This window comes from Delphinapterus leucas, unplaced genomic scaffold, assembly GCF_059928025.1.
Source record: "Delphinapterus leucas isolate spDelLeu-1000000601 "Yukka" unplaced genomic scaffold, BTC_Dleu_Yukka2 spDelLeu_asBTCV2_sq53, whole genome shotgun sequence".
Taxonomy (NCBI): Eukaryota; Metazoa; Chordata; class Mammalia; order Artiodactyla; family Monodontidae; genus Delphinapterus; species Delphinapterus leucas.
The window spans coordinates 3,222,589-3,236,373 of NW_028322262.1; the positions used below are offsets into that span (position 1 = coordinate 3,222,589).

Genomic DNA, 13,785 nt, shown 5'->3' on the forward strand with positions numbered 1-13,785 from the left:
TGCCAATACCACGCTGTTTTGATTACTGTGACTTTGGAGTACTGTCTGAGTCTGGGGTGGCTATGCCTCCAACGTTGTTCTTTTTCTTCAGGATTGCTTTGGCAATTCTGGGTCTTTTATGGTTCTGTATGAATTTTAGGATTATTTGTTCTAATTGCATGAAAAATGTCATGGGTAATTTGATAGGGATCGCATTAAATCTGTAGATTGCTTTGGGTAGTATGAGCATTTTAACAATATTAGTTCCTCCAACCCAAGAACATGAGATGTCTTTCCATTTCTTTGAATCATCTTCACTTTCCTTTATTAATGTCTTACAGTTCTCAGTGTATAAGTCTTTTGCCTTCTTGGTGATGTTTATTCCTAAGTATTTTATTTTTGGGGTTGTGATTTTAAAAGGCATTGTTTTTTTACATTCCCTTTCCGATATTTCATTGTTGGTATAAAGAAATGCCACCAATTTCTGTATGTTAATCTTGTATTCTGCTACCTTGCTGAATTCGTTTATCAGTTGTAGTAGTTTTCATGTAGAGTCTTTAGGGTTTTCTATATATAGTATCATATCATCTGCATCTAATGACAATTTTACCTCTTCCTGAAGGAATTAATCTTGAAGTTCTACTAAGACTTTTGGGATACCTGTTTTAATGAGCCATTACTTCCTGCCTGAGATTGCACTATGCACCAGAGATTCTAGAATTAGCATAATAAAACTAATAATGCAAACAACAGCAACAAATCTTCACAAACCTTCCTTGCAAGGAAGTAAAGTCCACTGGAAAAACAGACAAGTGAAACACACATTCAAAATGGCAGTGATTCTCAAACATTTATGTGCTGAAAAATCATGACAAGCATGATAACCAGGGCAATTACTAGACCCCTTCTCCAGCTGGTCAGGTGTAAGGCCCTGTAACTCTATTTTTGGTGAATGCCTCCAGGAGAGTCTGAGACAGATGTTCTCAGTTGTCGTCAACCTTTAGTGTGCATCAGATTTGCCTGAGAATATTGTTAAAACACAGATTGCTGGGCTCCAGTGCCAGAGTTCTAACCAGTTCCCAGGTGTGGCTGATATTGCTGGCCCAGGGACCACATTTTGAGAACCACCTTTCAAAACGCTGCAGTATGCGGTTGTGTGTGTTGTGAATGAGACGGGCCCAGAGAACCACAGGAGGGCAAAGGGACTCTGCCCTAAATTAGTCAAAGGTAACAATAGCAGCTAGAATTGATTGACCCAAGAAAAAATTATAATAACTTTACCTGCATTTGCTCATTTAATCCTTTCAGTAAGGTACATAGGTGCTACTTAGTGTTCCTCTTTTACAGGGGTGTCCAGAGAAGGTAACTACTTTGCCCACGTCCTAAACTGGTAAGTAACAGATTAAGAATTCAAGTCTAGGAAGTCTACCCTTTCTGCATGTAGAGAGGAGTAAAGGGTTGTCAGTGAAGCCTTCCTGGGGGCCCTGGGCTCTGAGTGTAGATAGAAGGATGAGTGGACATAAAGATCATTATTTGTGTGTGGTGGGGGTAGGGGAGGAAGTATGAGGGCTTCCAGAAGAGCCCGCCCTCCCCATGCATCTGCTATAAGCAAGTCTGATGATCAGGAGTCTGGAACATGAGTATGACTATGGGATACTGAGAAGGGTTCTAGAACCCTGTGGTTAGAGTTCTGGATCAGTTAGTAGGTAACAGAAAGTGAATGAGTGATTTACCTTACTTTCCACGGGTAGCAGGAAGTTTGGAGATAGTCCCTCTAGCGTTAGTCCAGCTGCTGAAGGGCATCACCAGGGGACTGGGTTGCTTCGCTCTTCCAGCTTCCACATCTCTAGCACGTCCACATAGCTTCAAAGTGACCCCAGAATCTCCAGTAGTGTTCCAACAATTTGGGCAGGAAGAAAGAAAAGGAAAAAAAAAGAAATTAAGTAAGAAAAGAAAGGCAGTGTCTAACTCAGAGAGCAAATTTTTTACCACAGATGGTCAGCAGACTTGCACTTAGATCTCATCAGCTCAGATTTTAAACTGGCCACCTTAGCCTTAAGGATAATGGGGTCTCCTAAACCAGGGCTCTGATAGTAAGGAATAAGGAGAGAGTGGTACTGATTAGCAGTGCCTGCTGTCCCAAACAAATATTATCCCCAAACTATTTTTTTTTATCCTATATTTTACTTTAAAGAATGGAGGGGAAACATTATGTATCTGTAAATAGCCTTTTAGAAAGGGTACAATTATATAGTTATACAACCCCCTGGAGGGCTCCTTTCTTCTAAAATCTCTTTAAAAACTGTTCAAGGTTAAGGACATTTTTATCTTAATTTAGTAACTTGCAGTCGATTATCTTGGAATGACATCCTCTCTCTGCAGATGTTCTGTCAGGCTTTAGAAAATTCTAGAAGTGGACGGAGAAGTGTTATGGTACATGTATTTGCAGTATGCACGTCTTTGAAATGAAATCCATTTAGGGACCAAAAGGCATTTCATGTCTTTGCTATACATTTTCACATATTTGCCTTTCCAGAATTCCTTTGAGCAAATCTGTTAGATGTAACCCATCCGTTTCTCCCATCTGAATTGTTTATTACTAAACGTTCTTCAGTATGCTCTCACTCCCCTCTGTCAAAGGCGTTTCTCTGGGTCCTCACCCTTCTCATCTCATATGTGAATGCGTATCTTAAACTGAAGCAACAGTCTGCTATGACTTCTCCATAACTTGAAGAACCCGTCTTTGTGGGAAAAAAAAGTAGACTTACTAACTTAAAAGGTAAAATGCGCGCAATGTTTCTGAGAATTAAAAACTAAGATAAAAACATAAGCAATGGAAAAAACTTACAGTGGATCCTTTTCAAAGACTTTATTTTACAGAGAAGGCAACTGAGGTGTAAAGAAAAAATGCGTTAGTTAAACGCTAAATAATAAACCTTAAACCTCAGTGGAGCAACACATGGACAGTTCATTTCTCACTCACTCAGGAGTGTAGTATGGACTTTGGTGGTCTGAGGGTCAGTTTTCTGCTCAGTTATTCAGGGACCCACCACCTTCATCAAGTGGCTCTACGTTTGTCCTAAAAAGGAAAGGAGAGAGGAAGCTGCAAGCTACAATTATCAACTCGTTATCCTTCAGACATAAACTCTTGAGGTCACCTCTGGTCACATTCTTTGGGATAGAACCATACCCAGATGCAAGCGGAGATGGAGAATGTTGTTCCTATCTTGGTCCTAGTGATGCCTCTACAGGCTGGAGGAGCTAATTAAAGTGTAGTCAACAGCTCGTTGTTTCTGCCACAATGAGTGATTAGCCTAAGACTGTGGATTAATTATGTGTGTGTGTCACATATACATATAATACACACAAACATGTATGTGTGTGTATATATCCATTTTTTAGCATGAGTTGACACATGGGGCTTCTGCCGTATCAAAAGAGTACAAACTGCCTCTTGTTGCTTTTCCTTAATTGAAGTTGACTACTACTATCTATTTCCCTTCATTTTGCTACCTCCCACCCCCCGCCTTTCAGTATTATATGAAAATTCTGAAAGAAATAATTTCAAAGTTTCCAGTGCTTTTCAACGTAATAGAATACTCAGACCTTAACAATTTTCCTGTGTGAAACTTTTGCCAGACTAAAATAGTTAACTTATGAAAAGTAAATTTAGATTGATACAAAAGAGAAAATAAGCTGATTTTTTTTTTTTTACACAAATACCCCGAGCCAGGGTGGAAAATAAATGGAAAACTGGAGGAATTTAGATCCTTTTGTTGTAAATTTAAATATTTTTAATTGTAAAAATAATACAGGCTCATTGCAGAAACTCCAAAATTGAAAGGATTTAAAGAAAAAAGGAAAAATAACTCAAAATCCCATTTCTGATAAATCATCTCTGTAACATTTTTGAGGGTATCTTTGGAAACTTTTTTGTGACGGGGTGCATATAAATACAATGCAAGTATAAAATACCTTTAATTATTATATCAAACTACAAAACAGTTCTATAGCATTTTTATTTAGTAATATAAGTATGATTAGTCATCACCTAATAAAAATCTGCAGCATCATTTTTAATGGTTGAACAGCATTCTATTATTTATTTAACCAGTCCCTGCTGTTCAACATTTAGATTATTCCTGTTTTGCTTTGCTAAACAATGAGACAAGCATCCTTGTTCATATGTCTTTGAGCATTTGTTTATTTCCTTAGAATGGACTTCTAGAACTTGAATGGCTGGTTGTCAGTTCTGGTACATACTGACATATTGTCTTCCAGAAAGGTTACCGTGCTTTTTATTTCTACCAAGAATTTAACATCCAGTGTGGTTTCTTACACACACTCATCAGTACCAGTATTATCAATATCAATACCAGTATTATCAAGTTTTTTAAAACTTTGTCATTCTAGTCAGTAAAATATGACACCTGAATTATTTTATTTGTATTTCTTTGATTAATAATAGCAAGGTTGAACATATTTTCATATCTTTATTGGCTGTTAATACTTTTTAGTTTGTGACTTTATAACATCCATTTTTCATCGATGTATAACAACCTTTTATATATCAATGTGTTTATTTTGTTGTTTGTTGTAAATGCAATTTTTTTCTCTTCATTTATTAATTTTTATTTTGTGTGTGTTAAACTTCTTTAATACTGTCAAGTCTATTCAAAAACCCTTTAATGAACACAACAAATGTGGAAAATCAGTCATTCTCCTGCATTTTGTAATCAGTTTATTTCCTTTTGGGCAGTATGGAAATGTAAGTTCTTATTTCATCTTAAGGTTGGAAAGAATCTATTCCCTCGGAAAGGGATTATAGTCTCCATGATGCAGTAATGGGAGATTTTATAGGGTAGGCAGGGTCTACAGAAGAAAAAACCCTAAATCACACTCCATTGGTGGTTGCCTTATTTATAAAAATGGCATTTGAGGTTGTGTGACTGCCATCAGGTAAGCAAAATTAATTTTTAGCATGAAGTACTCCTATCAGCAAGAACAGCCTAGGATAGGCTAGCAGTAAGAAGTGAGGGGTTATGGGATTGGGGCATAGCCTCTGTTTCCTCCAATGCAGCTGGAAATTTAAACTCTGGGGCTCCTGCTTGATCCAATCAGCCCAGCTAGTATGTGTTGCCAGGTAGGGTGAATAGACTCAGAAGTACAAGAGCTCATCCTTGGTCCCCTCTGGAAATGAGCAGAGAATACTGTGTCAAGCAGAGGTGATCAGTCCATGGTCTGGAGACTTGGATCTCCTCACATAGTCCTTAAAGTCAGGGTGAGACAAAAGGCCAATACAAATTATATTGATGACAGTATCAATGAGGTGACATTGAGTCCTTTGACCCAACGTGTGTCTGCAGTGTGCCATCCGTTAGTAAATGGGCAAAGCCATTTGACAGATCTATCTGATACAATGAATGAATCTGACACTTATATTTTGAAAAACTGAAACTGTATCCATTTGTCAAGAACAGTGGCTACTTGTTCTGCTTTATTCCCCCTGGTAGAACTAGGTAACATTGCAGGCAGTAGGACGTTCCAGCATTTCACCCTGGAGTAGCCCCAAAACTGAAGAAGCTGTCTTATCAGTAGTTAGCTCCTTGTCACCAAGAATATTAAAGTAGATTTGTATGATTAGCAAATTAAAGAGACTGTAGTGCCTACCACTACTGTATTCACTAAGGCACCCAAGTTATTCTAAAGAAATCCTAATAATACATTAGGACCGTTTTGAATATTTTTATTTGATTAGCCGTAATCTTCTAGTTATAACATCCATCACCATTTTGACCACTGAAACTTGGCCTTCTTTTCTTACAGCCTAGCCCTGTGGTCTTGGGCTAATCACTAACCTGCTTACATACAATTTTCTTCTCTATGAATTAGAAACAATATTATATGCTTTGAAGGACTGCAGGAAGATGAGCTGTAATGTTTATCAAGTGCCTAGTAAGTAGCCTGGCCCATAATAAATACTTGGCTAATTGTAGATGTTAGTTTCATTTTTAGTTTTATTTCCAAACATTGCTCTTTACTTTTGGAACTCTAAAATTTGTTTTGAGAGTGGAGGACTTGTTGTTTGGATTCCTCCAACACTCTCTGTATACTCTGTACTTCTATCCCTAGATCATTTATATTAATGGAATAAATGATCTTTGGTCTGGTGATTCCAAGGTGACGAGGAGCTAAATGGAGGTTCAGTATACACCTGGAAGTATGGATTTTCATGCCCAGTGCAAATGTGGGAAAGGCATCATTCCCACATTATAAAGGGGGTAAAGACCTCCAACTTGAGGAGACTCTGGGTTGAGAGATGAGAGATTTACAGGTACTGTGTTTATCCTACAGGGTACCACAGGGGCTTTTCTGTTCTGTAGCAAGAATTTGCACCTTATACCCTTGTAGTTAGAAGTAAAGCATACCACATAACTAATATCTAGTAAGCATTAGAGTTAGAATAAATACCATTTATTTAACGTTTCCTTTGTGTTAAGCAATTTACAGTTACAACATATGGATGGATACTATATTGTAATGGTTAAGAGTGTAGTTTTTTGAGCTGGATAATCCTGGATTGGAGTCTCATCTTTATTACCTCTTTTTTTTTTTTCTGTTTTATTGAGGTATAATTGACAAAATTGTAAGATAGTCAAAGAGTATATCATGATGATTTGATATACATATCTGTTGTAAAAGGATCTTTCCCATCACGTTAATTAATACATCTAACAGCTCATGACACCTTTTTCCTTTGTTTCTTTTTTTGGTGAGAACACTTAAGTTGTATTCTCTCAGAAAATGTTAGTTATACAATACAGTATTATTGACTGTAGTAACTATGTTATACAGTAGATCCTCAGACCTTATTCATCCTGCAGCTGAAAGTTTGTACCCTTTTACCAGTCTTCCCCTCTTTTCCCCACCCACACCCCAGCCCCTGGCAACCAGTTTTCTACTCTGTTTCTATGAGTGTGGCTTTTTTTCTTTTTAGATTCCATTTATAAATGATATCATTCGTATTTATCCTGTCTGGCTTATTTCGTCAGCATAATGCACTCCTGTTTCATCTATATGGTCACAAATGAAAGGATCTCCTTCATTTTTTTAAGGCTGAATAATATTCCATTACCTCTTAAATGAGTGACTTTTGGTACATTGTTTACACTTTGTAAGCCTCAGGGTTTCTTTTCTTCTGTAAAAAAAAAAAATATATATATATATATATATATATACATACTAACAAGTTATTTTCTGATACGTGGAATGTTTGTTGTTTTTTTTTTTTTTTTTTTTTTTTTTTGCGGTACGCAGGCCTCTCACTGTTGTGGCCTCTCCCGTTGCAGAGCACAGGTTCCAGACGCGCAGGCTCCGCGGCCATGGCACGGCATGTGGGATCTTCCTGGACCGGGGCACGAACCCCTGTCTCCTGCATCGTCAGGCGGACTCTCAACCACTACGCCACCAGGGAAGCCCCTGGAATGTTTGTTGAATCAACAGATAATTAGTTGAGATCATAAATGTGACACTTAGCACTGTATTAACATTTATTAATACTCTCCCTGTTAATTTCTACAATAAATTGTATAATAAGTAACAATAATAATAGTACTACTAGTAGTTTTAGAAAATGCATAGGATGTGCCAGGCATCATATACTGTACTACCCTCCTTCATGTGTACCACAAGTTACATGTGGATATCATCTTCCACGTTGTTTCCTTTAAAGAAAATTGAAGCTCAGCAAGATTGAGTAGCTTGTTCCAGATGTGAACTCAGGTCTGAATCACTCCACATATAGGTTCTTAATGACTCCATGTCTTTAATTCCACATCTGCATTTGTTTGCTGTTGTTGTTTTTAACTTTCCAAGCATCTGATCTGAAATTCCTTTCTCTTTGGGGAATTTTCCACTTTGTGGGTCTTGGTGAGAAGCAGAGCCTTCCTCCCATTATACAAGCTGAACATGTCAGATACACTGTTTACTCACATGCTCAGTCTCCCTTACAGATGGAAAACAGTCGGGCGACCTCGGGTTGGCCAACTGCACCCCTCTCTTGGATTTTGAATTACAAATAAATGATGTAAAGAAGCAAGGCCAGCAGTGCTGGGTCAACCTCCTGTTTCCTGTTCCTGCTTGGTAGCAAGGCCAGCTAGGACTTATAACATCACTTTGGCCTGATCCTATAATTGCAATAGCATAGCCTTGGCTTTCGGTTGTTTAGTCTGCTTCTAGTTACTGAGACCTAACCATAAACTTTCAAAAGTTTCCTTTTCTGCTCAAATTAGCCGTATCTGGTTCCTGATGATTACAAATAAGACCTTTCCTGATATACAGTGGTGACCTACTTATCCAGGCAGATGTAACATCGCCCTGGCAGGGACAGAGGACAGGCAAGTTCCTTGAACAGCTGAACAAGAAGAAAAAGACCTAAGAAGGAAGAATTGAAGCCAGTTCTGCTTGTGTTATAATTCTACCCGCAGCTGCCTCTGTTTCACAGACCACATGCTAAGGACCATGTCCCTTCCCCTGTAACAGACAAGCAAAGTAGACCCAGGCCTTCCAACCCAGAGACCAGCTGAGCTGTACCGTGGACAATCTAGGATGTGAAAGACTTCACTCAATGTCTTTGTCACTTGACACATTGCTCCTCTCTTTGGGAAGTAGCTTCTTTGTGTGACAAGAATATGCTAAACCAACACTTAAGTGGACAGAGGTGAAAGATGCCGAAATTAGCTACAGAAAAAAAGGCGTAAAGACTTGTATTTTCTGTTATTTGAAGGTGTTAAGACCCCACATAGAATATGAGTCCTTTAAAGGAAAGTTGTGAATGGCCCAGGGAATGTTGAATTTCCATGTGGCAATATGTTCTTGATCGGTCATGATGATGATGATGGTAGCATCGGTAGCATTTATCAGTGTTTCCTGGGTGAGAGGCACTTTGTCCTAATGACCTTTTAACCCCATGATGACCCTGTGAAGTAGGAAATACTGTTTCAGCATCTTCAGGGTTTTTCTTTTTTTTTTTTTTATCAGGAATTTACCCTAGATCACAGTTGGGTGGTAGAACGACCAGAACTGGACACTAGCCTTTCCTGAATTCCCAGAGTGTGATCTTAGCAGTTATATTGCCTGATGCAGAGCCATGTAAATGTTGCCAAAGCAATGAAACGTGTACCTATTTCTAACAGATTCTAACTCAGAAGCTCTGGGGTTAAGTGCAGAGCAGTTGAGTGTGATTGTCTTTACAGACAGTAGATAAGAGAAGTTGTTTAAAAGTATATTTGCATATTGCACTACACTGTCATATCTGTGATTGGTTAGCTATTGAGTAACTAACACAAATCCCAATCCCATCTCTAATCTCATTCATCTCTTGTATGATATTTGACCTAATTGAGGCAGTTTTTTTTTTTGTTCTTTCCCACAAACACACATCGAACATCCAAAACATGCTTACCATTTGTGAGCATATTAGTTATTTAGGAGTTGAGTAAGAGTGAGAGAGAAGGGCTTCCCTCGTGGCGCAGTGGTTCAGTGCTCTGCCTGCCGATGCAGGGAACGCGGGTTCGTGCCCCGGTCCGGGAAGATCCCACATGCTGCGGAGCGGCTGGGCCCGTGAGCCATGGCCACTGAGCTTGCGCGTCCGGAGCCTGTGCTCCGCAACGGGAGAGGCCACAACAGTGAGAGGCCCGCGTACCGCAAAAAAAAAAAAAAAAAAAAAAAAAAGAGAAAAAGACACATAAATATGAAATACGGTCATCATTTATTTAATATCCTTTATGTTGTTAATCCCTCTTAGCATTTACTGCCATTCACTCATTTGTATTATTTGGGGTATAGCAGTTTATTCACACAGCATTTTTACATATGGCTTATCATTTGTATTCTATTTTAATAACACTAATAATTGTAGACTATTGACAAACTCATCAGACCCTACATATTCATTTCAAAATCATGAAAATAAGGTGGAAAATGAGGTGTAAAGTGGAAAATCTATGTGTATGTTTTCATTGGTGGAATGAGGAGCTACCTGAATATCACTCCTTCAGCTTTTCCTTCAAATGGTGCACTTTTTCCTCCATGCATAAGAGTCTCTTCCATTAGGTAAACAGTAGTCTTGAGGGCAAACCTCAGAAGTAGAAACAGGAGAACTTTTCAGTTGTGATAAAATCAAACATATTTTTCTTCAGTAGTGAAAAAAACATTCTTCACGAGAAGTTCAACCACCGTGAGTTCCATGGTGAAAAACTTTACACTTATAGATGCAACTTCCCCCAGAATTCTGAGAAATGTCGGTAGTAGAGAGGGGTGTTGCATACACCTGTTTCATTTCCCTCTGACTTTTCCTTCTCCTTTCTCTGTTGACATTAAAATCTATAGTGAAAGCACATAGTAAGCAGTCTAGGACAATTGATATGACATTTGATCTAAATCTCCAAAGTCTATTTTAGATGGGGATGCTATGAGAGTCACAGGAGGGGAAAAAATCTAGAATTATTCTTATGTGATGAAATGTACTAAAATAACAAAAGCAAATCTTATTTCTAGCTAATAAAATAGCATTCCTTATATGATGTCATATTATGGCAGAAAAGAAATATATGCGTCTATTTTCTTCTATATTAAAACTGCTAAGGAGTGGGGACCAATGAACTAAATCAATTGTTTTGGGTTCAAGTTGTAGTTTTTAGTAGCCATCCTTCTTAGCAAGTTTTCAGAAGCAAATGTAGTTCCTTTACTATCACCACTAAATGTGCAATTGTGTAGATTTGTGGAAAAAAGTATTATCAAATATATATACTTCAAAATGATTTGTGTAAATTTTTCTATTCATATTATTATTCTCCCCAAGTAAATCAAAATCTACTATATACTGTGTTTTTCTTCTATAGCTTAAAAGGGGAATGTATGTTGAAACTTATTCAAATATTTATTAGGTGTCTACTAAGTGCCAGGCACTCTACTAGGCAGTAGAGATGTTGTATTAGAGGTGGAAAATGTCCTTGACCTCCAGAACTGATACTCTTGTAAGAGAAATACTGGGTCAAACTAAGTCAACAGTTTCTTTGCTACAGAGCTTTTTACGAGTCTTGTGAATTATGAGTCTCTGATAAGGAGATGTAGTGGACAACAGATCCCAAATTTATTTGAAATCTTTTCCTTCATGGACTGTCTCATAGGATTTATGATCCACTGAACACACCTTGAGAGACACTAGTATTCTGCAGTGGTTAGTTAATTGTTTTCTATTAAACAACTATATACTGAATCCATGATATTATTATCTGGATTTTTTGGAGGATACAATGATGTACATGGCCACTGTGATGATAAGGGGGTCCAGTTTAGTTAAGAAGAGAAACCACAGGAGTTATAACTTAATGTAACAAAGAAATACACACACATATACATATATTTATATGTAAATTACTATTTATATAGTATACAGTGTCTTCTGAAGAAGATCGAGTTGTTTGTAACTTGGGATCTCACAGGAGGTTTCACAGAGAAGGTAGACCCTGAGCTGGGCAGAATTTCAGTAAGTTAATTTGGTTCTGACCGTACAATAAAATCAGGTATTTGCACTGGTCAATCTGACCTTGATGGAACAGCATTCCATTTGCAGGGAATAGTGTGATCAAACATGCAGTGGTGGAGATTGCCAGATTGTAATATTCCAGTACCTGGAAAGTGTTGGAACATCTGCTTTCTCCACGGTCTAGAAAAGTGAATCTCGAGTGAAATGCAAGTATAATGGAGGCCAGTGCTCTTTGCTTTGTACACTGCTTTGATTCTACAACATGCAACAATGTAGTGATCTGTTTCAGATTGTCATTATTCGAGAGGGTTCTTAGCAACAGGAGTGGAAAAGGAAGACCTCTCTTCCTGTGTTTCTGCCCTATGCTCTTAAGCCAGAAAAGGTACCAACATCACTGACCTGACCTTGTCTCAGGTATCTATCAGGATCTACTAGAATCATTCTAGTGAAAGGTAACTAGATGTCCAAAGGACTTAAAAGATACACTATAACCTTTGTATACTTTATATACCTGGTGAAACAAAAATGTCACCTGAGTGGTCCCCTTCCCTAGAAATACCAGTATGTTTTTCCAGTGCATGGCAGAACTTTGCAGGTAAAACTGGGATAAAGGTGAAGAACAGTCTTAAAATTCTAGTCCTTGAACAGCACCTAACACAAAACAGGTTTTCAATAATCTTAGCAACAGTATTCACAAATAATGACCATCAGCGTAACTGCTCTTTTGTGCCAAAATACATTACCATATTACTTTTTTTCCTTCAGCTTTACAACTTGGGTTCTATTATTGTTTTCATTTTACAGGTTAGGAAGTGAGGCTCAGAGATGCTAAGTCACTTGGGCAAGGTCACAGAGCTTGTAGGAGATAAACCTGTACGCTTACTGTTGGATCCTACAAACCAGACCATAATTTAAGTCCTTCAAAATATACCTCAGGACATTTGAGTAAATTAATGAATAAATCCTCCTAGTCAGACTGACCAGATCATTATATTAGGTTCAGCTATAAGTGGAGGAAAGTCATAATCATAGTTGGACAGTTAATACAGTAATTTACTTGCTTTGAATTTTCTAAATGATGTTTAGCTGGTAGTTTCATGATGATAACCATCGAATAAAAACAGGCATATTTTGGTGTTTGGAATAAGATCTCATATTGAGTAAAATACATATTGATTTCTAGACCTATATGATGTGAGTAACAGATGACATTGAGATGTCATCTAGAAGTACTCCTGTGCAGTTCATCATGTCAACCCAGCTAATAATTTTAGAATGTTCAGAGGGAATAATATATGCAGCCATAAAGCATATTTCTAATCAATGCAAATAATATTTTTCCTATGCTAAACCCAGAGTTAAGTTATAACACGCATCATAAGATTAATGGGCCATTTTTTCTTCATCACTTTGCTAAATGACTTAGTCTGGAAACCATTCAGAAGGTTGCGAATTGGAGCTGAGCAGTAGTAGTGAGACTGTGCCTCTGATGATGAAACTATTTCCACCCCGACCCCTACCGCTCCCTTCTTGGGAAAGAAGGCAACACTTCTCCTAGAAAAAGTCACAGGTTCATAAGCTGGCTTGTATAATACGTTTGGAGGAATAGTGTGTCTTTTAAGCAGAGCCTATCTCGGCATATAAAATAATTTTTACCTACCATTTAATGAAATTAACACTCGCTTTGAGGCTAGGTCTTTTGCCATTTGACTCCTGGATCACGTCTATGGATATATTTTTTTCTTGAGACGAAGTGTGAACCCAATATAGTATCCATCATTCAGTCTATGTAGCTGATGTACATCATCTGAAGCACAAGCTCCCTGAGGCCAGGCACTTTATCTGCTCTATCAGTGTAGCCCTGATGCCTAGTGTCTAGCTTTTGGAGATTCTTAATAAACATTTGTACTGAATAAGGTATGTATATGGTGAGCAAAAGTTGGCTTCCCATTTTACAGTCAAGAGTATCCCACTCATGTTCTGTGAACACTGGATAGCAGAATCTTACTATGTTATTTTTCTGTTCCCTTTGCAAGTTTCCTGAAAGGGCATTCCTGTCCTTAGAATGTCCATCTCCTCCCATCTTCCTGGAGAATAACTCTTCTTTCTTAAATACTTAGCCCCGTTATTGACTCTTTAAGATTGAATGTATTACCTCCTTACACACAGGAAAATGCAGTGCTTTTTTTTTTTTTTCGACAATTTATCACCAGAAAATTATTCTAACACCTTAAATTCTGGACCTAAAATGCCTGGAC

General features: G+C 37.9%; 1 protein-coding gene across 21 annotated transcripts in view; it reads left to right on the forward strand.

Annotated features, from left to right (window-relative positions):
• LOC149743917 (uncharacterized) overlaps nucleotides 1-13,785 on the forward strand; it is a 191,716-nt gene that overhangs the window by 12,732 nt on the left and 165,199 nt on the right. For 9 of the 21 annotated variants that reach the window (XM_089906032.1, XM_089906030.1, XM_089906031.1 and 6 more), the window contains one exon: nucleotides 1,327-1,369. The exons of 10 other annotated variants lie outside the window; for them this stretch is intronic. In XM_089906032.1, the coding sequence (XP_089762158.1) occupies nucleotides 1,327-1,369 (43 nt within the window). Of the gene's footprint in view, nucleotides 1-1,326; nucleotides 1,370-7,328; nucleotides 9,720-13,785 lie in introns of those variants that run through there. 2 more of the 21 variants (XR_016391662.1, XR_016391666.1) reach the window with 2 other exon arrangements.